Below are 25568 nucleotides of genomic sequence, written 5' to 3'. Positions count from 1 at the left end.
TTTTTAAATAGAGTTGAAAGTAAAAAAACACTAATGAAGAACATAAACAAGCTGAATTTAAAAGCTTTCTCTATGTACATTCCAAATTTAGAAAGAAATGTAAGCCAAATTTATAAAGAATGTTTTCAAATCAATATAAAGTATTCAGGAAAATTATTTTGGGGGTACAGATAACTAAATATATCAAGTGTCAAAGGCAATCCATTTCTAAAGACTTAAAATACTGGGGCACCTGGCTGGCTTAGTCAGTGAAGCGTGCAACTCTTGATCTCAGGGTCATGAGTTCAAGCCTCATGTTGGGTGTGGAGCCTACTAAAAACAGAAAAAGAAAGAAAAGAAAAAAAAAACTAAAAATATTAATTACTATGATCATATTCTTGCTATTTATACAGACTGACACATACCTTTTTTTCTCTTTTAGAGCTCCAACCTTTCATTTCTTCATGAAATTAAACACTAAAATCTTCCACAAGAATATACATTTTTAGATTTTAAACTTAAGATTTATAATGAGATAAGATGAACAAAACGAAATGTTTATTTTAAAACATTATTGAGGCACCTGGGTGGCTCACTTAAGCGTTTGACTCTTGATTTCAGCTCAGGTTGTGATGCCAGGGTTGTGGGATCGAGCCCCACACTGCACTCCACACTCAGCGTGGATCTTTAGATATTCTCTCTCCCCTTCTGCCTCTCTCTCGGTCTGACACACACACACACACACACACACACACACTAAGATAAATAACAATAAAAATATTACTGACATTGCATATATGGCTTTTTACCATCTTTTCACTAGCAAGCAGTTATTGAGCTCTTTGTATGTATAAAACACAAACTATAAAAAGGTATCAATGACAGCCATTTCCATCAAGAGGTTTACCTAGCTGAGGAAATAGATAAATAAAACAAGGTAAGGTATATATACAGTGCCTAATGAGAGATTTAAGAGTTCAGATGAAGGAAAAATGCTGGGAAGAAAAATAAATTAACTTAGGTCTTAAAAGCTGAACGAGAAAAGCAGAAGATAGCAGAGTATTTCCAAACAGAAGGAAGCTATGCACAAAAGCGCACACGTGGAAATGACCTTTCAGTTGCATGAAATAAAAGCTTACATAGTTGAGAAAGGAAGAGCTAGAATAAGTAACCCCTTAAGCTGACATTAAGGAGTTTGCTTGGAGGGGCGCCTGGGTGGCTAGTTGGTTAAGCATGAGACGCTTTCTTGATCTCAGCTCAGTTTATGATCTCACAGTTCGTGGGTTAGAGCCCTGTGTCGGGCTACACACTGTCAGTGCAGAGCCTGCTTGGGATTCTCTCTGTCTCTCTGTCTCTCTCTCTCAAAATAAATAAATAAACTTTAAAAAAAAAAAAAAAAAAAAAAAAAAAGGAAGCTACTTGGAGACCCTAGGACAGAGGAGCCAGCTAAGCCACACGTGGATTCTTGCCCCACAGACACTGCGAGATATAAAAAAAAAAGGTTACTTGTATTCCATATAGACAATGGGTAACCAATGAAAGTTCTTATGCTTGAAAATGTGTTTTAATTACAAGACAGAATATTGAAACATGTGCACTATATAGTTTACACAACATGCAGGGATAAAAACTTTACATATTTGAGAATTTTTTTATTATTATCTTGCTTTTGTCAATTTACACAATGAAGCTCCACAAAATAAAATGTTTTATAAGTTAAATGATTCCCTAACTTATTTTCAAATAAACATATATGTTTAATAGTCTAAGATATAAATTTATTAAAAGCCTTGTATGGGAATATGGAATGGTAGTTAAGAGCTCTGAGTGTGGATCGAGCTGGTGGGAACCCTAGCACAACGCTGTGACCTTGAATAACTGAAGCCTCAGCTTTTTCATTGGCTGCGATATTAAAAGAGAAATGCAAGTGCAGATGCCTGACACACAGTATAGACTTTCCATACAGTACAGACTCAATAAATGTCGGCCATACTCACTAAATAGAACCCAGCAGCCCCACCACATGGCTCATCTGAACTTGTGTCAGGGTTGTACTGATCTTCTACTTCCTAAAATTCTTAAACACTACCGCATAGTTAGTAAACACTTCCTGACCAACTGATATGTACAAACCAACCATTTATTACCATGTCAGATGGACAAACGGGTAAATAGACTGCATAGAAGTCTATAAAATACAAATTGTCTTAAGTCAGTTATTTAAAAATAACTTTTAAATTTAGGAAGAATTAAAAAATGATGATTAGAATACATTAATGTTAAAATTCATATTAGCAATGGAATTTTAAAATATTCTAAGATTTTTTTTATTTTTAAACCACTACTCTTCATTCAATGTTTATCATAAACATTTTAATGCCCAATCAGACTTTTTTCTGAGTTCTCCCGGCCACTTCAATTTCCCATTATAATTAGAATAAAACCCATTTAACCAGACCTACAAGAATCTATATGATGTAGTCCTAATCTCCTTCTCCAACATTCTTCACTATAATTCAGCCACTTATTCCCTCTTACTGGAAATCTCTCTCCCTGAGAATTTCATACCATTTGGGATTTCAATTTAATTTTTACTTCCACAGAAAGACTTCTTCTAATCTCTATCTATGGTAACTTCTCCCTTAGTCACTCAGTATTACCTCTTCACTGCAATCAAACGTAAAGACAAGTAGTACTAGGTACGGTAATACCTCATGACCCTTCCAACCTGGTCACAACTGACTGCTAAATCAGGAATGGGAGTCTGAACCCAAGAAGAGCCAACTGACAGGTTAGGCAACAGCCCATATGGTAACCTCAGAAATTGAAGAATTATATACAAAGCAGAAACGGAGACTAGATAAACTAATCTGTGTCCTACTGAACAGCTTCCTCCCTTCTATTCTCACAGTTTATGTTGGTCAGCCTCACCAACTGAGAAGTAAACCCTGAATCACCTGTAAAGCACTAGAGCAAACAGGTATTCATCAGAATCACCTGGAAAGCTTTCAAAAAAAAACCACACCAGAATCGACATTCCTAGGAGAGTCTTAAGTGACTCAACAGATCAATTTGACATGTATCCATGAACAAAAAGTTCCTTAGTGGGAGCTGTGGGAATCAGCACCACATGCCAACAGACCCATGAGGAGTCTTGCCCACCCATGCATTGAGGAACAGGCCTACAGATCTCAGTTCTGGCTCCGGATCCTGCAGTGGTCCACAAACTTGCTCCAGTCCCTCTTGGTCACAGTACTAGAGCCCCTGGAGAAGATGGTCTTATGCAATCACCCACAGATGACAGAGCCTTTGTGGAAGTCTAGGAGCCCAGCAGCAAAATTCCAGCATACCACTGAAGCAAAAAAATAAATAAATAAAAATTAAAAAGTCTAGGCACACTAGAGAGCGTAAGAGGAAGTCTGACTTTTCCCATGGCACTTGTAGCCCAAGGCAGCACAGCTCAGTACCAAAAGACCCTCCCCAGTGGCACAGGATTGGCTCAGTTAGTAGAGGATATGACTCTTAATCTCAGGGCCATGAGTTCAAGCCGCACAATGGGTGTGGAGCCCACTTAAAATTAAAGAAGTGGAGCACCTGGGTGGCTCAGTCAGTTAGGCATCCAACTCCTGGTTTCAGCCCAGGTCATGATCTCACAGTTCATGGAATGGAGCCCCACACTGGGCTCTGCGCTGACAACACTGTGCCTGCTTGGGATTCTCTCTCTTCCTCTCTGTTATTTCTCTGTGCATGCGCTAGCACACACTCTTTCCCATCCCCCCACTCCAAATAAATAAATAAACTTTAAAAGAAGAGTGGGGCACCGCACCTGAGTGGCTCAGTAGGTTAAGCATCTGTCTTCAGCTCAGGTCACGATCACAAACCTGACAGTTTGTGAGTTCAAGCCCCTGTCAGCACAGAGCCCAATTCAAAGCCTTTGTCTCTCTCTCTCTCTCTCTCTCTCTCTCTCTCTCTCTCTCTCTCTCTGTTCCTCCCCCACTCATTCTCTCTCTCAAAAATAAAATTTTTTTAAATTTTTTAAAGAAGAGTGCTGTAAAATTTTTAAGGTAAAAAAAAAAAAAAGAAAAGCAAGAGAAACCTCCTCTGCTCGTGATTTCTCCCACAAGGGAAAATGAAAGGATGTGAATGATCCAGCTGTGCAGGATGCTGCCAGAGGTCCATTTCTCCACTGAGCATTATTCATAATAGCCAAGACATGGAAAAAGCCTTAAGTGTCCATCAAAGATGAATGGATAAAGAAAATGCAGTTATGTATACAATGGAATATTATTAAGCTATTAAAAAAGATGAAATCCTGCCATTTGTGTCAACATGGAGAAAATATGAGGTCACTATGCTAAGTGAAACATGTCAGAGAGAGAAACAAATACTGTATGATCTCACTTATATGTGGAATCCAAAAACATCAAACTCATAGAGAGGAAAATAATGATTGCCAGGAGCTGGAAGGTGGTGGAAACAGGGAGAGGTTAGTCAAAAAGTACAAACTTCCACTTATATGATGACTAGGTGCTGGGGATCTAATGCCCAGCATGGTGACCACAGTTAACATTGTAATGTCTATTTGAAAGTTGCTAAGAGACTAAATCTTAAATGTTCTCACCACAAAAAGGAAATGGTAATTATGTGAGTTGACAGAGGTGTGAACTAACCCTTCTTTGGTAATATATCATGGAATCAAATCATCACATATACACCTTAAACTTACACAATGTTATATGTCAGTTACACCTCAATAAAGTTAAAAAAAAAGAATGTGTTTCTGAAAATTGAAAATATTGCATATATTTCCAAATCCCTAAAATAAAAGCTGTAACACTGAAAGTGGTAACTGATCTAAAATAAATGACTCCTTGGATGGTTATAAACAGCAAAGGTTTTATCTTATTCATTTACATATTTCCCACCAGAAATTATTGTTATTCCCTCTTATAAACCAGAAGCCCTAATCTGTATGTAACATTTCACGTAATCTAGTAGAACAAACTTATTCACATAAAGTCCTTAATTATTGATAAATATAGACATTATCTTTTCTATTAAGTTTAAGATATTTATCGAATAACCAGGGGCACCTGGGTGGCTCAGTTGGTTAAGCATCTGACTTCAGCTCAGGTCATGATCTCATGGTTTGTGGGTTCAAGCCCCATGTCAGGCTCTGACACAGATTCTGTGTCTCCTCTCTCTGCCCCTCCATGACTCATGCTCTGTTTCTGTCTCTCAAAATAAATAAAAATGTTAAAAAGATATATAGAGTAACCAAAATAATTTTTTCATATATTCTCTTCACCTATTCATTAATTTATTTATTTAATGAAGTTTACAAAATTCCTATTTCATGTCAAGTCTGTTTCTGACACTGAGGAGACAACAATAAGGAAAGGCAGGCAGGTCTATGTTCTCATGGAACATGTATTCTAGAGAAAAGAGGCAGTCAGTAAATAGGTAAACAACAAAATAACTTTGAATTGTGATCAATGCTATGACACATAAACAGAACCATTATTTCATAGCCACTCTATGTCCAGTAGAGAAGACAGTTTAAAAAAAGAGGGGGCAGGAAAGGCACCTTAAGTAGCTACCAACTGAATTGAGATGTAAAGAATATGAAGAGCCAAGGAAATACTTGGGGGCAGAAATTTCTAGTAAGAGAAAACAGCAAGCACAATGGCCCTGAGTAAAGACCTTACCATGTTAAAAGAATCCGGACGGAAGAAGTACCAGTTTCATGAATCCTAGCGAACAAGGGGGAGAATGACAAAAGATAATGTAGGATAGTCAGGCATAGGCCAAATCATGCAGGCTATCCATAATCAGAAGCTTAAATACAAAAGAAAATCACTGAAGCAGTACAGTCACATCTGATTTACACGGCTTTTAAGTTCTAAAACATACTCTTGTAAAGTAAGCACACTACGAAATATAATTAAACACATAAATTAAAGCTAACTTTGTCATCCTATATTTGGCAAGTTAGTATCAGACAAATAACAGAACAAGGTAGTCAGATTAATCATCTAATCATTCATAAAGCATTTAGTGAGCTCCTGTTATGTGCCAGATGCTACTTTGGGTGCTAGAAATGCAAAGATGATAGTGGTGATGTCACCTTTCACTCTGACCAGTAAATACAAAACTGAAAATGGTGATATCATCTACTCCGAGCAACCCAGTTTTCTTCCTAAAGTCTCAAAGGAGTGGTTCTCTATGCTCTGTATTAGAACCATCTTTAGTGTATGTAAAAATGCAGATATCTGGGCCCCACTCATCAGCAATCCTAATTCAACAGGTTTCCAATAATCCCTCACACTTTAAGAAACAGAGGTGAAGGAAGAAGTGTATCAAAATCACCTACCATTTATAAATTACATCTCCCCATTATCCTACTCAGAATCAGGCAAAAATGAGCCACTATAATTAGTGGAAGGAGTATATTATAGTACAGGGTATGTTAGGGGCGGGGGGGGGGGGGGGGGAAGGCGGAGACAGGAAGAAAAGACAGTAAGATTGACAGTCACTACAATAGAGAAATCTTGAGGGCTTGTTTTTGGTGAGGGCTTAATACAATTGCAAAGGAAGAAATGAGGGTTTCTACAGACCAGCAGTTCTCAGAGTAATATTTCCAGATTCCTGGGGATCCCCAAGACCCTTTCAGAAGGTCCACTAAGTTAAAATTATTTTCATAATAATACTAAAAGACTGTTTCTTTCACTGTATTGGTATTTACTTTGATGGTTGAAAAGTAACTAGGTCAAACTGCTGGGATCTTATTAGCAATAGCACTAAACAATATTAGCAGTTATTACAGTCTTCACCACCACACACTTACCAAACTTTAAAAAAAGAAAAAGCCAGTTTAAGAATGTCTTTGATGTAGCTATAGCTGTAAATATTACACATTTTATTAAATTTCAAGCCTTGAATATACACTTTTCAATATTCTGTGCGCTGACATGGGAAGTATGATAGTTGTCTCAAGGGAAAGCACTTACTTGACTGAGTTGCAAGCTGACCTAGCCACTTTTTTATGGAACACCGTTTTTCTTGAAACAATGACTGACAAATAGTGGTTACTTAATCTTGAGTATTTAGCAGATATTTCCTTGAAAATCAACAGTGAGCCTATCACATCAAAAAACATACCTGTCAATGTATATTGTTGAGTATAAAATCCAAGCTTTGAGAAAACTGAAATTTTGCAAAACTTGTTTCTACCATTAAAGGCTTAAAACCTTCCAAAGTCAAACAGGATTTTCTGACAATAATGGTGATATTAACAAATGTGATTCTTTAACAATGACTGATAAAATGTGTAAGCATTTGGAAGATCTATATAACCCAAGGAACAAGTATTTTCCACATGACTAATACATGGTGTTACAAGAATTCTGCAAGGATGAAAGATCCACTTCAAGTGGAGGATAGACTGATATTAATGAAAACAGTATGAAAACTTCATTGCTAAGATTTCAAATTCCAGATTGGAGTTAATCTTTCTTCTTCTTTTTTTTTAATGTGTATTTATTTATTTTGAGAGTGAGAGAACATGCGTGCAAGCAGGAAAGGGGCACAGAAAGAGGGAGAGAGAATCTGCTGACATCACAGAGCCTGACGGGGGGGCTCGAACTCATGAACTGTGTGAGATCACGACCTGAGTCTAAATCAAGTCAGATGGTTAATGAACTAAGCCCCCCAGGCAACCCTGGAATTAATTTTTCTAAAAGTGCTTTTAGAAGTAGACCATCTTGATGTTGTTGTTGACAGTCTCACAGGTATATTACATTTGTGTCATTCATCATACGTCAACTATATTTCAATAAAACAATTTTTAAAAAACTACAACTTTAGGGGCACCTGGGTCAGTTAAACATCCAACTTCAGCTCAGGTCATGATCTCGTGGTTCATGAGTTCGAGCCCTGCGTTGGCTCAGTGCTGACAGCTCACTCAGAGCCTGGAGCCCACTTCCAATTCTATGTTTTCCTCTCTCTCTGCACCCCCCCCATCCCCCACCCCCCCACCCCCCGCTCATGCTCTGTCTCTCAAAAATAAACAAACATTAAAAAAAAATTTAGGTTTAGTACAGCATCAGAGTAGGATATCCACAATAATCTGAATAGTTCACTAAAATATTCCGCCCTTTTTCCAATTTCATATTTGTATGAGGCCAGATTTTCTTGATATGCTTCAGATAAAACAACAAGTCACAACAAAATGAATGCAGTAACAGATATGAGAAGCCAGTTGTTTTCCATTAAACTAGACATTGAAAATATGTTCAAAAATGTAACAAATGCTAATTTCTCATATTTTCCTTGTTTTGGAAAATAAAGTTATTTTCATTAAAAATGCTATTCATATTAACATGCAATGGGTTTTATTATTTTTTAAATAAATTACATGTAAGTATTTTAAGTTTCTCAGTTTTAGTGTCTAATGACATATATTGATAGATTAATTCACATGCAAAAAAAAAGTGCTTTGGCGTTATCAATCATTTTAAGGAGTATAAAGGGACTCTGAGACTGAAAAGTTTCAAAATAACTGCTAGAGATCTAATGATACTTTATGTAGCTATTCAACTCTGTATCACCTTACTGAATGCATCATAACTATCTTCCTTTGAAGAACCAGAATAAGCAATAACCAAAAAAGGGAGTGTGATAGGTAGAATAATGACTATTGGTGTTATAACACAGAAAGACCTTCAAATACTGAATTTGTTAAGTACAAAAGTATAAAAGAATTATACAATACAGTATACTACCATTTGCTGAAAAGGTGTAGGAAACGATGACATATTCACATGTGCTTGTATATGCATAACAAAACAATGGACAGACATGCAAGGAATTGATAAAAGCACACACCTACAAGGAAGGGGGAATATGAAATTTACAAAGGTGGTATAGGAATGAGCTTCTCAATCCTTTAATTTTTAAAACATATGAATGTATTCACAGTATTTTTAAATGTATAACTTAATTTAATTTAAAAGAAAATAATACTGGGGGTGCCTGGGTGGCTTAACGCGTTCGACTTTCACTCAAGCCGTAATCTCAAGGTTCATGGGTTGGAGCACTGTGTCGGGCTCTGTGCTGTCAGCCCAGAGCCTGGAGCCTACTCTTGATTCTAGGTCTCCCTCTCTTTCTGCCTCTTCCCTGCTCATGCTCTGTCTCTCTCTCTCAAAAATAAATAACCATTAAAAAAATTAATTTAAAAGAAAATAATTCTAAACCAATATTAAGTATAATTCACATGTATTTTCAATTTCTAGGTTGCCCTGATATCAGGAAAAAAATAAAAAATAAAAAGTTACTTTTTAAAAAATTTTTTTAATGTTTTTATATTGGGCTCAATGCTATCAGCACAGGGCCTGCTTCAGATCCTCTGTCCCAGTCTCTCTGCCCCTCCCCCCATTCGCACGCACACATGTACCCACTCTCTCTCAAAAATAAATTTTAGAGGCGCCTGGGTGGCTCAGTCGGTTGAGCATCCCACTTCAGCTCAGGTCATGATCTCGCGGTCCTTGAGTTCGATCCCCGTGTCGGGTTCTGTGCTGACAGCTCAGAGCCTGAAGCCTGCTTCAGATTCTGTCTCCCTCTCTCTCTGCCCCTCCCCCGCTCATGCTCTGTTTGTCTCTCTCTCTCTGTCAAAAATAAATAAACATTAAAAAAAAATGTTTAGTTAAAAAATAAATCAATTTTAAAAAAAAATTTTAAGAAAATACTCAGATGAGGGGAACGTGGGTGGCTCAGAATCAGTCAGTTAAGACTCCAGCTCACAATCTTGGCTTAGGTCATGATCTCTTAGTTTGTGAGACTGAGCCCCAGGTTAGGCTCTGCGCTGACAGCACACAGCTTGCTTGGGATTCTGTCTCCCTGTCTCTCTCTCTCAAACTCAAAACAAATAAACTTAAAAAAGAAAAGGTAATATTCAGGTGAAATTAGCAGTTATCTCATTAACTTTTTTGTACTTAAAAGATGTCACTGATGGAATTGAAAGCAAATTTAGATATTGCACAAGACAAAAAAAAAAAAAAAAAAAAATCAGTGAACTTAAAAGAAATTACCCAAAAGGAAGCACAGAGAGAAAGAAGAAAACAATTCTGAATTAACTATAGGGCAATACCAAGCTATTTAGCATACTTTTAATTGGAGTCCAGAAAACAAAGGGGGTAAAAAGAAAAAATATTTGCGGTAATAATGATTATGACAAGTATTTTTCTAAATCTGCTGCTAACTATAACCCACAGATCCAAGAAACTTAGTGAATCCCAAAAAAGGATAAACTCAGATCACTCAAAGGCACATGATGATAAAATAGCAGGAAAATGGTAATAAGTTTAAAAAAAAAAAAAAAGCTTAACACAACCATAGGAAAAGAAAAAAAAAAACAACACTGTATTGAGAGAAACAAATACTTTTTTAAAAAATCACAGAATTCTCAGAAGCCGTGCAAGCCGAAATTCAATAAAACATTTATAAAGTGCTAAAAGAAGTAATGTCAACACACCTACTGAATTCAATTTTTACCAAACCACCTATCAAAAATGGGGTAAAAAAGCTACAGTAATGAAAACAGTGCGGTAATGGAATAGGAAAGATAGACATAGAGACCAATGGACTAGAACTGAGTCCAGAAATAAACCCAAACATCTATAATCAATTGATTTGAACATTCAACAGAGAAAGAATAGTCTCTTCATCAAATGGTGCTGAGACAACTGGACATCCACATGCAAAAGAATAAAGTTGAACCCAAACCCACCCCATATACAAAACTTAACTCAAAATGAATCAACAACCTAAATGTAAAAGCTAAAACTATAAACTATATAAAACTATATAAACTTATTTCTCAGAAGAAACTGCAGAAGCAAATCTTCATGATCTTAGGTTTGTCAATGGTTGCTTATACATCACCAAAGCAGAAGTAACAAAAGAAAAATAAATAAATGAATAAATAAATAAATCTGAATTTCATCAGAATTAAAGTTTTTGTGCATGAAAAGATACTATCATGAAAGGAAAAGACCATCTATAGAATGGAAGAAAATACTTATAACTCATATGTCTGATAAAGGATTAATTTCCAGAATATCCAATGAATTCTTTTAACTTCATAAAAAGAAACAAACCAATTTAAAAATAGGAGAAAGACCTGAGTAGACATTTCTCCAAAGATAATCTACAAATGGCCAATGATCACATGAAAACATGTTCTATATCATTAGTCATTAGGATGGCTATTATCAAAGAAAAAAAGGGGGGGAAGAACAAGTGTTGGCAAGGATGTGAAGGAAGTAGAACCCCTGTACATTGCTAGTAGGCATGTAGAATAGTGTGGCTGCTGTGGATATCAGTTTGCTAATTCCTCAAAGAGTTAAATATGGAATTACCCTATGACCCAGCAATTCTACTCCTAGACAGATACCCAAAACAACTGAAAGCAGGGACTCAAGCAGATACCTGCACGCCAACATTCACAGGACTATTAATTCACATAGCCAAAAGGTACAAACAACCCAACTGTGCATCAACAGATGAATGAATACAATATGGTTTATACATACAATGGATATTATTCAGCCTTGAAATGAAATGAAATTCTGATACATACTAATTTGGATACGGATGAACCTTGAAAACATATTAAGTAAAGTAAGTCACACAAAAAAGGACAAATATTTTATGAGTCCACTTAACCTAGACACCTAGGATAGGAAAATTCATAGATAAAGAAAGTAAAATGGTGGTTGCCAGGAGATGAGAAGAGGAATCAATAGGAAGTTAGTATTTAAGGAGTACAGACTTTCAGTTGGGGAAACCATTGGTGATGGCTGCAAATTATATTAATATACTTAAATGCCACAGAAGTGTACACTTAGAAATTGGTAAAATAGCAAATTTCATGCTATGTATATTTTACCACAATAAAAAAAAAGGGGGTCTTCGTATACCTAGGGCCTTGCTAGTTTATGCTAACAATATGATTTGTCGTAAATTCCTGTTTTTGTTTTCCTGATACCATGGGCCACACTGTATCACTATGAGCTCTGCAAAAGACAGGAGAGCTAGAGACTGATAAGTTAAGGTCAGTCACAAGAGTGCTCTATGCCTATAAGACTGACACCCCCAATAAAATAAAAACCTGTGATACCACGGCCCAAATGGGCTTGCCTGGCTGTCAAGACTTCATACTTGTTGTCAAATCATTGATGACAGAATTTAACACTGTCAGAGCAACTGCACTGAGAGAGGACACACTGATACCTGATTTGTCCTGTACTCCACTATATGCACCTTTCCCTTTCTGTGATTTTCATCTGTATCCTTTCTCTGTAATAAACTGTACCTGTAAGTATAACAGCTTTTCTGAGTTCTAGGAGTCCTTCTAAGGGCTCATCAAACCTGAAGGTAGTCTCAGTGACCCCTGACACCGATGAAAAAGCATGTACCATACAAATATTACCTATGAGAAAGCTGGACTGGCTTTATTAATATAAAACAAGGAACACTTCAGAACAAAAAATATTACCAGATATAAAGAGGAACATACATAATAATAGTTAATTCAAGAAAACATAATCCCAAACATGTACATTAAATAAGATATTTAAAATACATGAATCAACAAATCAACAAAACTAAAAGAAACAATACACAAACCCAGAACTATAGTTGCGAATTTCAATACTGCTCTCAGGAACTAACATAAATAATAAAATAAGGAAAATCAATAGGAATGTAGAAGACTTAAATACAATAACCCAACTTAACCTAATTAACATTTAGAAAGCATTCCACCACACAACTACAGAAAACATACATTATTTTCAAATGAACACAGAACATTCACCAAGACAGACCATGTAATGAGCCATAAAACAAGTCTATTGTTAGTTATCTGGGCCCAAGGGAGAAAAACAGATGCAACATTTCCTAAACTTACTTGACCATAAAGCCTTTCTGCAAAGGCATCTCCAGGGACTACTGTTTGTCATCACACTTTGAGAAAAGCTATCCCACCCATTTTCACCCCTTCCTATTTCTACTCTTAGTTGTGACTAGCAAAATAAGGGAATTAGTAAAAATATCCTTTCCTTGGCTACTCTGCCCGAACTAGCCAATCTTGGGAAGTACCTGCAAAAGTCCTAAGGCAGGAATAAGCTTGACATATTTGGGAAACAGTAAGAGGGCCAGAATGGTTGGAACAGCATAAAGAGTAAGTGGTAGGAGATGAAATCAGAAAGTTGAGCAGAGGAGAGCGTGTAAGACCTTCTAAGCCTCAGTAAGAATTTTGAATGTGATTTTAAGTATGAGGGGAGGGTTCTGAAAAATGACCATTATCTCATTCACATATTTAGAAGATATCTCTCTCGCGCGCTCTGTCTCTCTGTCTCTCTCTCTCTCCCTCTCTCTCTGTTGTGTAAAGAACAGAATGGAAAGTAGGCAACGAGTTGAGAAGCTCTGGCAATAGCATAAACGATGTCGAAGAGCAGAGCAGCCTAGACCAGACTGAAATGTGTATGTCAAAGAAAAAACTCCAAGGCAAATCTATATTAACTGCACTGAGATGTCTTCAAGCATTTTCTTTACTTGGCTCCTAGGCTATCTCATTCTCCACCTAATGAGATGCTCAGTTGGTCTTCCTTACATGATCTCCCTCACCTACCCAACCTCTTCAGGTTGGAAACGTTTTAAGGCTTAGTCATGAACCTCTTTGGCCTAGCTATTCCCTTTCTTGTGATTTCACCAGACACTTGGCTTTAAATACCATCTATATAATGATAATTCCCAATTCTACATCTCCAGTCTAGGCCTCTCCCCTAAAGTCTAGGCTCATGTACCCACGTGACTTACAGTAAGTACCTCAAAATTTAAAACCAAAATAGAGCTCCTAACCTTCCTCTACCATTTTTTTTTTCCTCATAAGTCTTCCCTACCTCAGGTGGTAGCAACTCCATTACTGCAATTTCTAACAGATAAACCTGAAGAAATATCCGTGACTGGAGCACCTGGGTGGCTCAGCCGGTTAAGTGGCCGACTTTGGCTCAGGCCATGATCTCATGGTTTGTGAGTTTGAGCCCTGCATCGGGCTCTGTGCTGACAGCTCAGAGTCTGGAACCTGCTTCAGTTTCTCTGTCTCCCTCTCTTTCTGCCCCTCCCCCACTCACACTCTGTATCTCTGTCTCTCAAAAAAAAATGAATAAACATTTAAAAATTTAAAAAAAAAAGAAAGAAAGAAATACCTGAGACTTATTTCTCTCATACCCCACTTCCAAGTATGGCAGCAAATCCCGTCAGCTCTACCTTCAAAATATATCCAGTAACCGGGGCGCCTGGGTGGCGCAGTCGGTTAAGCGTCCGACTTCAGCCAGGTCACGATCTCGCGGTCCGGGAGTTCGAGCCCCACATCAGGCTCTGGGCTGATGGCTCAGAGCCTGGAGCCTGTTTCTGATTCTGTGTCTCCCTCTCTCTCTGCCCCTCCCCCGTTCATGCTCTGTCTCTCTCTGTCCCAAAAATAAATAAACATTGAAAAAAAAAAAATTTTAAAAAAAAAATATATCCAGTAACCAATCACTCTGACCTGCCTCCACTGCTATTATTACTCAATGCCAGCCTTTATCATCTCTTACTTGGATTAGTGCTTTCCTTGTAACTGGTCTCTCTGGTTCTGCCCTTGCCACCAGCTTCACTACTCCCTGACACTCACTACAGCAGTCAAGTGATTCTAGTAAATCTAAATGGAGCATGTCATCAACTGCTCAAAACCTTCCAACAGCTGTCTCACTCAAGAAAAGTCCTTACAGGGGCGCCTGGGTGGCGCAGTCGGTTAAGCGTCCGACTTCAGCCAGGTCACGATCTCGCGGTCCGTGAGTTCGAGCCCCGCGTCAGGCTCTGGGCTGATGGCTCGGAGCCTGGAGCCTGTTTCCAATTCTGTGTCTCCCTCTCTCTCTGCCCCTCCCCCGTTCATGCTCTGTCTTTCTCTGTCCCAAAAATAAATAAACGCTGAAAAAAAAAAATTTAAAAAAAAAAAAAAAAAAAAAGAAAAGTCCTTACAATGGTCTTCAAGACCTGTCTGACCAAAGCACCTCTGTGCCTCTGCTCCAGCCATTTACTTTTAACCTCGTATCACACTACTCTATCCATGTCACTTCATACCAGTTGCAATGGCCTCCTTGCTGTTTCTCCAATACTCCAAGCCAGCTTTAGCTTCAGGACCTCTGAACTTAACGTACCTTCAGCCTAAAATTATCTTGGCCTCTAGGGGCGCCCGGGAGGCTCAGTCAGTTAAGAGTCTCAAGCTTTCAGCTCAGGTCATGTGAGTTTTGTGAGTTTGAGCCCCATGTCAGGCACTGCACTGTGTGGAGCCTGCCTGGGATTCTCTCTTTCTCCATCTCTCTCTGCCTCTCTCCAACTCATGCTGTCTTTGTCTCTCAAAAATAAATAAACTTAAAAAATTATCTTGGCCTCTAAAATTACCTGCAATGCAAGGCTTGCTCTCTCTCCTCTACTTCCAGTCTTCACTCAAAGTCATTCAAATGAAGTCTTCCCTTCCAATGTTATTTAAAATTGCAAACTTCCCTCCGATTCTTAAACATTTTTATGCATCAGCAGCTCTGATTTGCTTTATAATTCTCCATAGCACTTTCCCGTATCTAATATACTATATATTTTACTTACTTACCTTATTTATTGTCTATCTCCTCCAAACAGAATATACACTCTAGGGATTTTTGTTTGTTTCATCTCCTGCTACACTACTAGTCCCTAGAGCAGTACCCTTCACACAGAGCTCAATTTATTCAATACTGAATCACTGAATGTTAAACAAAGCCTCTCCAGAAGTATCAAGTTTTGTTCAGCCTGATTCAAATTCTGGGACCAGCCTAATTAAAATAAACCAATTCCTTTACCAGTATTTATTTTCTATGAATAATATTCAATATTCATAAGTGTTTCTAGTCACACTTTTATTATTTTATAATCTAAAACATTTATTTAACAATTATAGAGATGCTTACTGACTCCAAATAATTCCACTTCTCTCTTACTCCAGCAGCACTACAAACAAAAAACAGTAGCCTTCAGCCAGAAGTCCTGTGTTCAAATCCTAGCTCGCCGTTTACCAGTAGTATGACTCAGGCAATTTAGCCTCCGCCAAGTCTCAGTTTCTCATCAATAAGAGAGCAAGGAGGGGGTGGATTAAAGAAAGCCTGCCTGCCTTACCTATCCTATACCTAATCACAGGATTATTGTGAAAATCAAAAATGTATGAGAAAATGCCTTATAAACCATAAGATATACACAAGTGTGAGTTAAATGTCAATAGTTTAGAAAAAACCTGAAGAGCAGAAAACTTCAATGTTTGGAGCAGCATATCTCACCATATCTCCTTGCAGTCAGACTGGCTGCCTGCAATCAGACTCCTCCACTTAAATATACCTTAAACAAGTTATTCAACCTCTCTGAGTCATTATTTCCACATCCATAAATGGAGACAATACCAACCTTGTAGTGTCCTTGAGGATTACAGATTATATACAAATATAGGAAACGTACCCATGGAATATGTTTAATGAAGGACATTTTTGCTATCATCCTGGTCTTTCAAATGGACAAAAATCCAAAAGGAGATAACTACAAACTATACCATGGAGGTAAGAAAGATGACTTTGACTTGGAAAATACATGAGAAAAAACAAGAAGGAAAGTGAGAAAGAGCCAGTGGTAATCAAACAAAACTTTAACAGTTTGCCTATTAAATTTGTTCTTTCCTTCTTGCCTTTTTCCAACTAAAACAGCAGGATGAAATGCAAAGAAAAATCAGCATACAGAACACTGTATCTAGTAACCTAAAAAGTTAATTTTAAGACTAAATATTATACATATAATCTCTTTACTTCAAAGGAGAATATCTTTATTAGACAGTTTTTCAATTTCTCACACACCGAGATGTATTTTGACACTCTAAACTCAAGGCACATGTCAAAAAAATAAAACAATTGCAGTTTTCCAACCACAGCACCCTGACAAAATTTTATTAAAAGTTTAGAAATATGGCAAAATGAATAAAACAACTCAAAAAGTAAAACTGCAATTAAGACATATATCATACAGGGGTGCCCAGGTGGCTCAGTCAGTTAAGTGTCCAACTTGAGCTCAGGTCATGATCTCACAGTTCATGGGTTTGAGCCCCATGTCAGGTTCTGTGCTGACAGCACGGGGCCTGGAGCCTGCTTCAGATTCTGTCTCTCTCTCTCTCTCTCTCTCTCTCTCTTTCTCTCTCTCTGTGCCCTTCCCCCATACTCACACACATGCTCTCTTTCTCTCTCTCAAAAATAAGCATTAAAAAAAAAATTTTTTTTTAAGATATATATCATACAAACACTTCAAGAATGCTTTTTGAAATCATCAGACTTTGCTATATTTCCTTGATTCCAGGACACCAGTAATTATGAGATGTACCATCAATATAACAACCATTTTTGGGGACAGGGTAGGGGGGAAAGGCCCCACATTAAATATACACTTAGACATACAATTTCAAAAAAACATTTAAACAGGGCACCTGGGTGGTTCAGTCGGTTAAGCATCCAACTTCAGCTCAGGTTATGATCTCACAGTCCATGAGTTCGAGCCCCGTGTGGGACTCTGTGCTGACAGCTCAGAGCCTGGAGCCTGCTTCAGATTCTGTCTCCCTCTCTCTGCCCCTCCCTTGCTCATGTTCTGTCTCTGTCTGTCTCAAAAATAAATAAAAACATTAAAAAAAAAATTTTTTTTAAACATTAAAACATAATGTATCCTTCTGGAATGCTGGCAACATTCTATTTCTTGATATAACAGGCTGGTTACATAGAGTATGTTAAATCTGAATATTCATCAAAGTGTACACTTGAATACTTGTTCTGTATCTACATTTAGTTCAACAAAAAAAATTTATGTAATATACCTACTTCATACACATACAGCTATCAACCAGATGAATTATTGATATAAATATGAAAGGTAAAAAGATAAAGCTTTTAGGGGTGCCAGTGTGGCTCAGACAGTCTGTTGGGTGGCTAACGTCAGCTCAGGTCATGATCTCACCATTGGTGAGTTCGAGCCCCGCATCAGGCTCTGTGCCGACAGCTCAGAGCCTGGAGCCTGCTTTGGATTCTGTCTCTCTCTCTCTCTCTCTCTCTCTGCCCCTCGGCCCTGCTCATGCTCTGTCTCTCTCCCTCTCAAAAATAAATAAACATTAAAAAAATTAAAAAAAAAAAAAGATAAAGCTTTTGAAAGAAAACATGGGGGGTGGGGGACAGTGCCTGGGTGGCTCAGTTGATTATGAATCTGATTTTTTATTTCAACTCTTGATTCCAGCTCAGGTCATGATCTCATGACCTCCTCTGTGCTATCAGCCAGGAGCCTACTTGGGATATTCTCTCTCCCCCTCTCTCTGCTCCTCCCCTGCTCGTTCTCTCTCCCTCTCCCTCCCTCTCTCTCTCTCTCTCTCTCCCTCTCCCTCTCCCTCTCCAAATAAATAAATATTTAAAAATAAAAATTAAGAATTAAACATAGGAAAGTAGTTTCATAACATTGACATAGGCAGAGATTTCACAAATGGAAATTAAAAAGCACTAACCAATTGACAGACTAGACTTCTTTAAAATTAAGCACTTTGATTCACCAGGACAAAATTAAGCACTTTGATTCAGCACTTTGATTCACCAGGACACCAAGATCCTGGAAGGGCTAGCTACAGAGTAAAAAATACCTGCAATATATAAATCTAACAAGACTATAACCACAATATGTAAAGAACTACAAATCAATATGAAAAAAGTAAACAACCTAATAGAAAAAGACCCAAAGACTTTGTAATAGGTACTTCACAAAAGCAGAAATCCAAATGGCCAATATCATAGGGTCCCTAATATAAAAAGGTGTTCAACTTTATTAGTCATCAGGAAAATAAAATTAAAACTACAATGCAATACCACTACCTACCAATCCAGAATAAGTAAAAATAAAAAGACTGACAATAGTAAGTGTTGACAAAGATACAGAACAACTAGAACTCATACACTGGTGGTGGGAGCAAAAATTCATAAAACCACTTTCCAAAACTTTAGCAGAATCTACTAAAAATGAGCATACCATAATCATGACTTAACAATTCCACTGTAGGGGTGCCTGGGTGGATCGATCGGTTAAGCAGCCAACTCTTAATTTCAGATCAGGTCATGATCTCATGGTTTGTGGAATCGAGCCCTGAATCAGACCCCTCGTTGAGTGTGGAGTCAGCTTGGGATTCTCTCTCTCTGCCCCTTTCCAACTTGCCGGGTAATGAGTGCGCTCTCTCTCTCTCTCTCTCTCAAAATAAATTTAAAAAAAAAACTTTTTTTTTTACCAGAAAAAAAAGTACAACTATGTTCATTGCACCAAATAATCCAATGTCCACCAACAGGAGAATGAATAAACTGTGGTATACTCACATAACAGAATAAAGCAACAAGAAAAAACAAATTACAACACAACAGGGGTTAATCTCATAAATATAATATTTTGAGCAAAAGAAGCTCAAATAAGATATACTTTATGATCCTACTTTATATAGAGTTCAAAAACATGCAAAACTTTTCTAGTGTTAGAATACAAAGAACACAGCAGGGGTTGGGGATTCCAACACTGAAACGTTTCTTTAGCTGGGTACTGATTACACGAACGTGCTTATGATGTGAAAATTCATCTAGTCATACGCTTTTCTAAAGGCATGTTACACTTCTTTAAAAGTCTTGTATAAAATGAGGTCCCCAACTGGTGAAAGGATTTCTAATCCTTTCCCACCACCGACATTCTTCATTGGTACTACACTCAGAGATTTAACTTATATCACGCTGCTGTTCTTCAGGATTTAAACAATCAAGATCTTTGTCCATATTTACTATATGTGAAGCACTTTAACATTCATTCATTCAAATACTTACTAAATACCTACTAAGTATAAAATCTGTTCTGAGTACTCAGGGTACAAAAAATGAGTAAGATACTGCTCCTAGCTTCAAGCAATTCCTAGCGTTACAGAAGACCACACATACAGAGAACCAAGTAAATGTAAAGCTGAGCACGTTATGAGAGTACAAAGGAACATCAAAAACAGCCAGGAAGAGGCAAGGCAACAGGATAGGCTTCTTGGAGGTACGAACACCTGAGTCTTTAAAAGAAGAGTAGGAATTATCCTGGCAAAGTGCATTCCATCAGACAAACAGCTTGAGTAAAAAAGCACAATGTATTTAAAGAAACAATTACAGCTGCTACATGTTGCTTTAAGGTGTGGTAAAAGCAAGGACTGGGATGGGGTAGAAGGGAGTGGCCAAAAAGGAGGATGCCAAGTCATGAAGAAACAGACCTTTTCCAACAAGCAAGATGGTCAGTGAGATTTATGTGAAGGAATTAATGTGGTCAGAAGATTATTCAGGGAGCTACGTGGAGGATGGACTTAAGGAGGATAAGACGGGCAGAAAGAAGGCCAGTTAGGAGGCAGTTATAACTGTCTTGATATAAGATAGTAAGAGCCTGAAATAATGAAATAAAAGCTGTAAGAGAAAATACAGAGTACAGATACATTATGCTGCTGGTCTAGAGATCACACTTTGAGAACCACTAACCTACACTAGAAGCTGGCATATTTTTCTGTAAAGGGGCTAAATATTTTAGGTTTTACAGGCCACGCAGTTTCTACTGCACTTTTTGGTTTATGCTTGTTTTTTAAACCCTTTGAAAATTAAAAACCATTCTTAGTTAGTGGACTTAACCAAAAAAAAAAAAAGACCGCAGACTGGATCTGGGCTGTGGGCATAGTTTGCTGATCCCTGCTATACACAGGTAAAGAACTGAGAGTTAACCTTCCTATGAGATTAATTTTCCTAAAATGCTACTCACATATTAGCTCCCTACTCAGAAACTTCTCCCTTGGTTCTGACTGCCTACTGAATAAGTCAAATCACTATTATGCATAGCATTCACAGGCATCAATACTGTAGCACCAACCTACTTACTATTCCAGGCTCAAGAACTATACCCAAGTGTGAACCTTCCATTCTTATTAAATTGATCTATTCACATTATTTGTCTCTGTATTTTGTGGTGTTCCCCAATGTTCTTTTCTCCTCTCCAAACCCACCTAAATACCAATCCTTCAAAGCACAATTCAAATCCTACCTTAAAGTGATTCCACAATCCTCAGAACTCCTATAAAAGCACTCCTAATTTATCCAAAATGTATTTGCTGTCTTATTACTTACTTTAAATAAACTGTAAATTCCTCAAGGGCAGGGAATAATTTAGACTTCTATTAGTGGATCTAGCATATAACAAGAAGTAAATAAAAACAAAGATATATATGTGTATATACATGTAACATATATAAGTACACACAAACTTTTTTTTTTTTTTTCTGAACTGAAGCAAATGTGATTTCACCCATAACCAAATACTTTAATTCTATGGACATGATCTGAATGATGTAGGAAGAACAGAATGACAATCCACAATGACATCTGTCTCTCTCCTATTACTCAAGTTTTTAAGAGTAGTTCACCAGGGAAAACAATAACACAAGTAAAACTTTTCCAATGGTCAAAGTTATCAATATAGGTACACTGGGTAATGTTAAACAAGTTACCAAACCAAGTTGAAGTTTACTTATTTTTACTTCACTTATTTTTCAAATACAAAATAAGCTTTTACAACTACACTGCTTTAAATTCATCCTTAATAATTACTTAAGTTTAGGGGCGCCTGGGTGGCTCAGTCGGTTGTCTGACTTTGGCTCAGGTCATGGTCTCTCGTGGGTTCAAGCCCAGCGTCGGGCTCTGTGCTGACAGCTCAGAGCCTGGAGCCTACTTCGGATTCTGTGTCTCCCTCTCTCTCTGCCCTGCCGGGCTCACGCTCTGTCTCTCTCTCTCTCTCAAAAATAAATACACATTAAAATTTTTTTTTTTTTAAATAATCACTTAAGTTTAAAGTCACACACACACATATATATACATACACACACACAAGACACTCATGCTCTGAATTTTTTTAACAATGAAGTTGTCTATAACTATTCACATTATCAAAATGGCATTATCGATTTCTTTGAAAGTTTAGGGAAATAAGATTGTATTTCAAATTTTTTAAGAAAACAGTCCATTACAGGAATTGTTGAATCACTATACTGTACACCTGAACCTAACACTGAAAAAAATAAAATTATGCTTACACATACACACACACACACACACAAAGAAAGAAAGAAAGAAATTACTTCATTTTCATTCCCTAATGATAGCTATACTTAGAGAATGTTTTGAGCCGGATAAAAGAATTCCCATATTTGAGATTATTGAAGAAGTCTCTTCAAGTCCAAAGTGTCAACTCTGCCTTATTTTATTACCCAAAGAATGTTCAAGAATCTATAAAAATTCCTCCAGAATCCTTTGTTGAAATTTCAATGCAAGCTACAAAAAAAAAAAAAAAAAAAAAGTTTAAAACACTTAACACTTATAGAAAGGCACAGAAAACAAAACCAAAAGAAATAAATCAAAAGAAGGCCATGAAAGTGAAAACTGAGACTTTTTAACCTTCAAAATACACTGAAGAAGCTTAGTGACTTACAACCCTGAAAAGACTATAATTGATAAACTGGATGTTAGCAATACACTAAATTGGAGGGCAAACCCAGGAGCTAGGGACTGCCCCATTTCTCAGTTCCTGTTCTGCCTAGTACACAGTCTTGGGCACAGCCCCATATGTTGAACAAGAAAAGCTAACTGACACTCTCAGGTTGTGAGAAATGATTAAATGTTTATGAAGTACTTTAGGACCATGAAGGTAAGCCAAATGTCATTTGCTTAGTACAAAACTACAGCTACCTGTTAGGCTTGCAAATTATGATTCTTTTGTGTCTTCCTAAGGCAGCGAATCTTCAGTGAGTCAGTAAAGTGCATGTATTTATGAGCTCGTTTAGCAACTTCAGAGAAATGAATTTTCCTCCAAATCCTTGCTGTCTCACAAACCATGTCACTAGCCAATCCAACTATTTGCAAAAGGAAACATGATGCGATCCACGTTAAAGTTAGGTCTAGTTATTGATAAGCCAATACCAAATGACTGAAAACTATTAGGAATCACAGGGGAACTTTTCTTTGTTAACTTACCAGAAATGTGACTCCTGAAAGTAATCCCAGAAAACAGTCGCTCTAACAAAACGTTTATTAAAGGGAAAGTCCCTAGGCTTTCTTAAAGAGCTCTAAAATGTTTTTAGGCAGTGTGGACAGAAGCCTCCGTTCGCTCAGACCCTAATCTAATTCCTTAGGTACCTCAGCACCTGCGTGGTGCTGAGCGACTAGAGAGTGGCGAGGCTGCTGAGCAAAAGTGCTGATGCCAAATCCCAGCTGCCCCCTTCGTGAATGACAGTAACAATGAAAACACTGACAAAAGAGCTGGGAGGCCACCCCAAGCCACCGCCTGGCAACACTTCTACTCTACCCCCAACACACAAGAGCTGCAAATCCCAGAAAAGACCCCGCTCCCGCAGACCTCACGGGCGGAGCCGTGGGCTCCGGTCCGGCAACGTGAAAAAGTACTACCCCGCGCACTCCTCTCCAGACAGCTGAGCACCTTAAAGGTGAGAGCGGAGCGCTGCCTCCTGCCAAACTGCCAGCGGAGGAGGGAGAGGACTTCCTCGCGGGAGAGGGGAGAGCGGACGCGGCCGTGCACGCCGCCAGACGGAGGACTGCCCCGGTGGCGGGCGCCGCTCGGACCGCCGGCGGGGAGCAACCGCGAGCACAGGAACGCGCGTCCCTCCCTCGGCGCCGGGTGGGGGAAGCGGGGCTCGGGCGCCGGGCAGACCGTCCTCTCGGGGGGGTGGCAGCGGCCGGCCGGCCGCCCGCCTCCCGGGAGCCGGAGGCGGCGACCAGCAGACTCGGGTCCGGGAGCTCCGGGAGCGCATTCCCTGCTCCAGCCGGGTCCCGAGGGAGGGCGCAGGCTGCCGAGGCGGCCACTCTCCCTCTCGCCCAACTCCGGGCTGAGCGAGAAGGGCGGCCGGCCCCGGGCTGCCCGGCGGGCTGCCCAACCCGGGTGGGGGAGGCGGCGAGGCCGGCCTCCGGGCCGCTCCCTCCCCACGCGGTCCGCGGCCGGCGGCCGTCCGCGCCCTCGTCCCTCCCGCCGCCGCGCGGGGCCGGGCCGCCGACCTCGGGCGGCCGCGGGCGCGGGGCCAGGCGGCGGCGGCGTGCTGACGGGCGGGCCGGCCGGCCTGGGGCCCTACCTGAGGCTGTGTACCAGCTCCCGGCGTGACTGGCTTCCCGGCAGACCACTCGGTTGGACATCTTGGTGCCTGTGCCGCCTATGGTGCACGAGGATGAATGAGGAGGCGGCGGCGGCGGCGGCAGGAGCGGCTCCGCGAGGGGACGAGACACCGCGGGCCCAGCCCAGGAGGAGGCGGCGGCGGGGAGGGGATCGGCCCGGCCCAGGAGGAGGAGGAAGAGGAGGAGGCGGCGGCCCAGGAGGAGGAGATGGCAGCCGGGGCGGTGGCGGAGGCAGCAACAATCACCACAAACTCCGGCGACCGCCGGAAGATGGGGCCCGCGGCGGCTTCAGCGAAGCCCGGAACGCCCTGGCCCCGGCCCCCGGCCTCGCCGCTGCTCCCCAGCCGCGGCCGGTTCCGCCGAGCCGCCCCCACGGCCCCCTCCCCTCCCAGCTGGCCTCCCCGAGCCACCGCCGGTGACCCCACCCCCGTGACTCCGCGCCCGCCCCCTCCCCCCACCCCCCGCGGGACTCCCCGCACCCACCCCCACCCCCGGCAGGGCCCTCCTGCCCGCCCGGCCGCCGGCCCGCGGGCCCCGCCCCGCCCCGCTCCTCCTCCAGCCGCGCGGCGAGGTTAACGGCGGAAACCGGACAGGCCGGCCGGCATCTGGGGTCGGGCGGCCCCGCGAGGAGGCAGCGGCGGCTGCAGCTCCGCGCACACAAAAGCCCAGGGCCGGGGCCTGAACCGGGGAAGGCAGACCCAGAGAGGAGCCAACGCTTCCTTACTCGCCACTCTAACGGGTCCTGCCCACTGAGCATGCCCAGCAGCCGCTGCCAGGCCCGCCGAGGAATCTCAACGTGCACGCTCCGCTCTCCGGGGTTTAGCGGCAGCAGAGGCTTTGGGGGGGGGGGGGGGGAGGGTGCGGGGAGCAGGACGCAGCCGCAGGGCAAGCCCCCTCCCCCAGCCAACTTCCTTAAATGTAGAGCTCCGAGGGCACGCCGATGCGGTTTTCCACGAGGACAGTCCAGTTTGCCCTTCCCCCCCCCCCAATCCCCGTCATGCACACGAATTTTTAGTGAATTCACACCCCCAAGGTTTCACTCCCAGGGATGCGAGCTCGTGGCCACGTTGGGAAGTTCATTTGTAGAAACAGGCACATGGTGGTGTGCCTGTGGTCCCGCAAATTCTAGTTTCTGCTTCACTGGGCCACCCTGACCACCTAATCCTGGCTTTGACTACTATAAACGTTATCTTGTTTCATTTTATATGGATGGAGGTGCCTGTCTTAACT

At 40.3% G+C, this 25568-nt stretch overlaps 1 protein-coding gene across 2 annotated transcripts in view; it reads right to left on the bottom strand.

Moving 5' to 3' along the window:
* MEMO1 (mediator of cell motility 1) overlaps positions 1–25146 on the bottom strand; it is a 124954-nt gene extending 99808 nt beyond the window's left edge. Inside the window, exons 1-2 of one of the 2 annotated variants that reach the window (XM_043604202.1) lie at positions 24822–25146; positions 24299–24376 (exon numbers count right to left, since the gene is read on the bottom strand). In XM_043604202.1, coding sequence (XP_043460137.1) covers positions 24299–24376; positions 24822–25095 — 352 coding nt within the window. In that variant the 5' untranslated portion in view covers positions 25096–25146. Of the gene's footprint in view, positions 1–24298; positions 24725–24821 lie in introns of those variants that run through there. The other variant, XM_043604200.1, reaches the window with a different exon arrangement.
* Positions 25147–25568: the final 422 nt, after the last annotated feature.

Source organism: Prionailurus bengalensis, chromosome A3, assembly GCF_016509475.1.
Source record: "Prionailurus bengalensis isolate Pbe53 chromosome A3, Fcat_Pben_1.1_paternal_pri, whole genome shotgun sequence".
Classification (NCBI taxonomy): Eukaryota; Metazoa; Chordata; class Mammalia; order Carnivora; family Felidae; genus Prionailurus; species Prionailurus bengalensis.
Note: the sequence above shows the minus strand (reverse complement) of the source record. Positions and strands in the feature narration are given on the sequence as shown.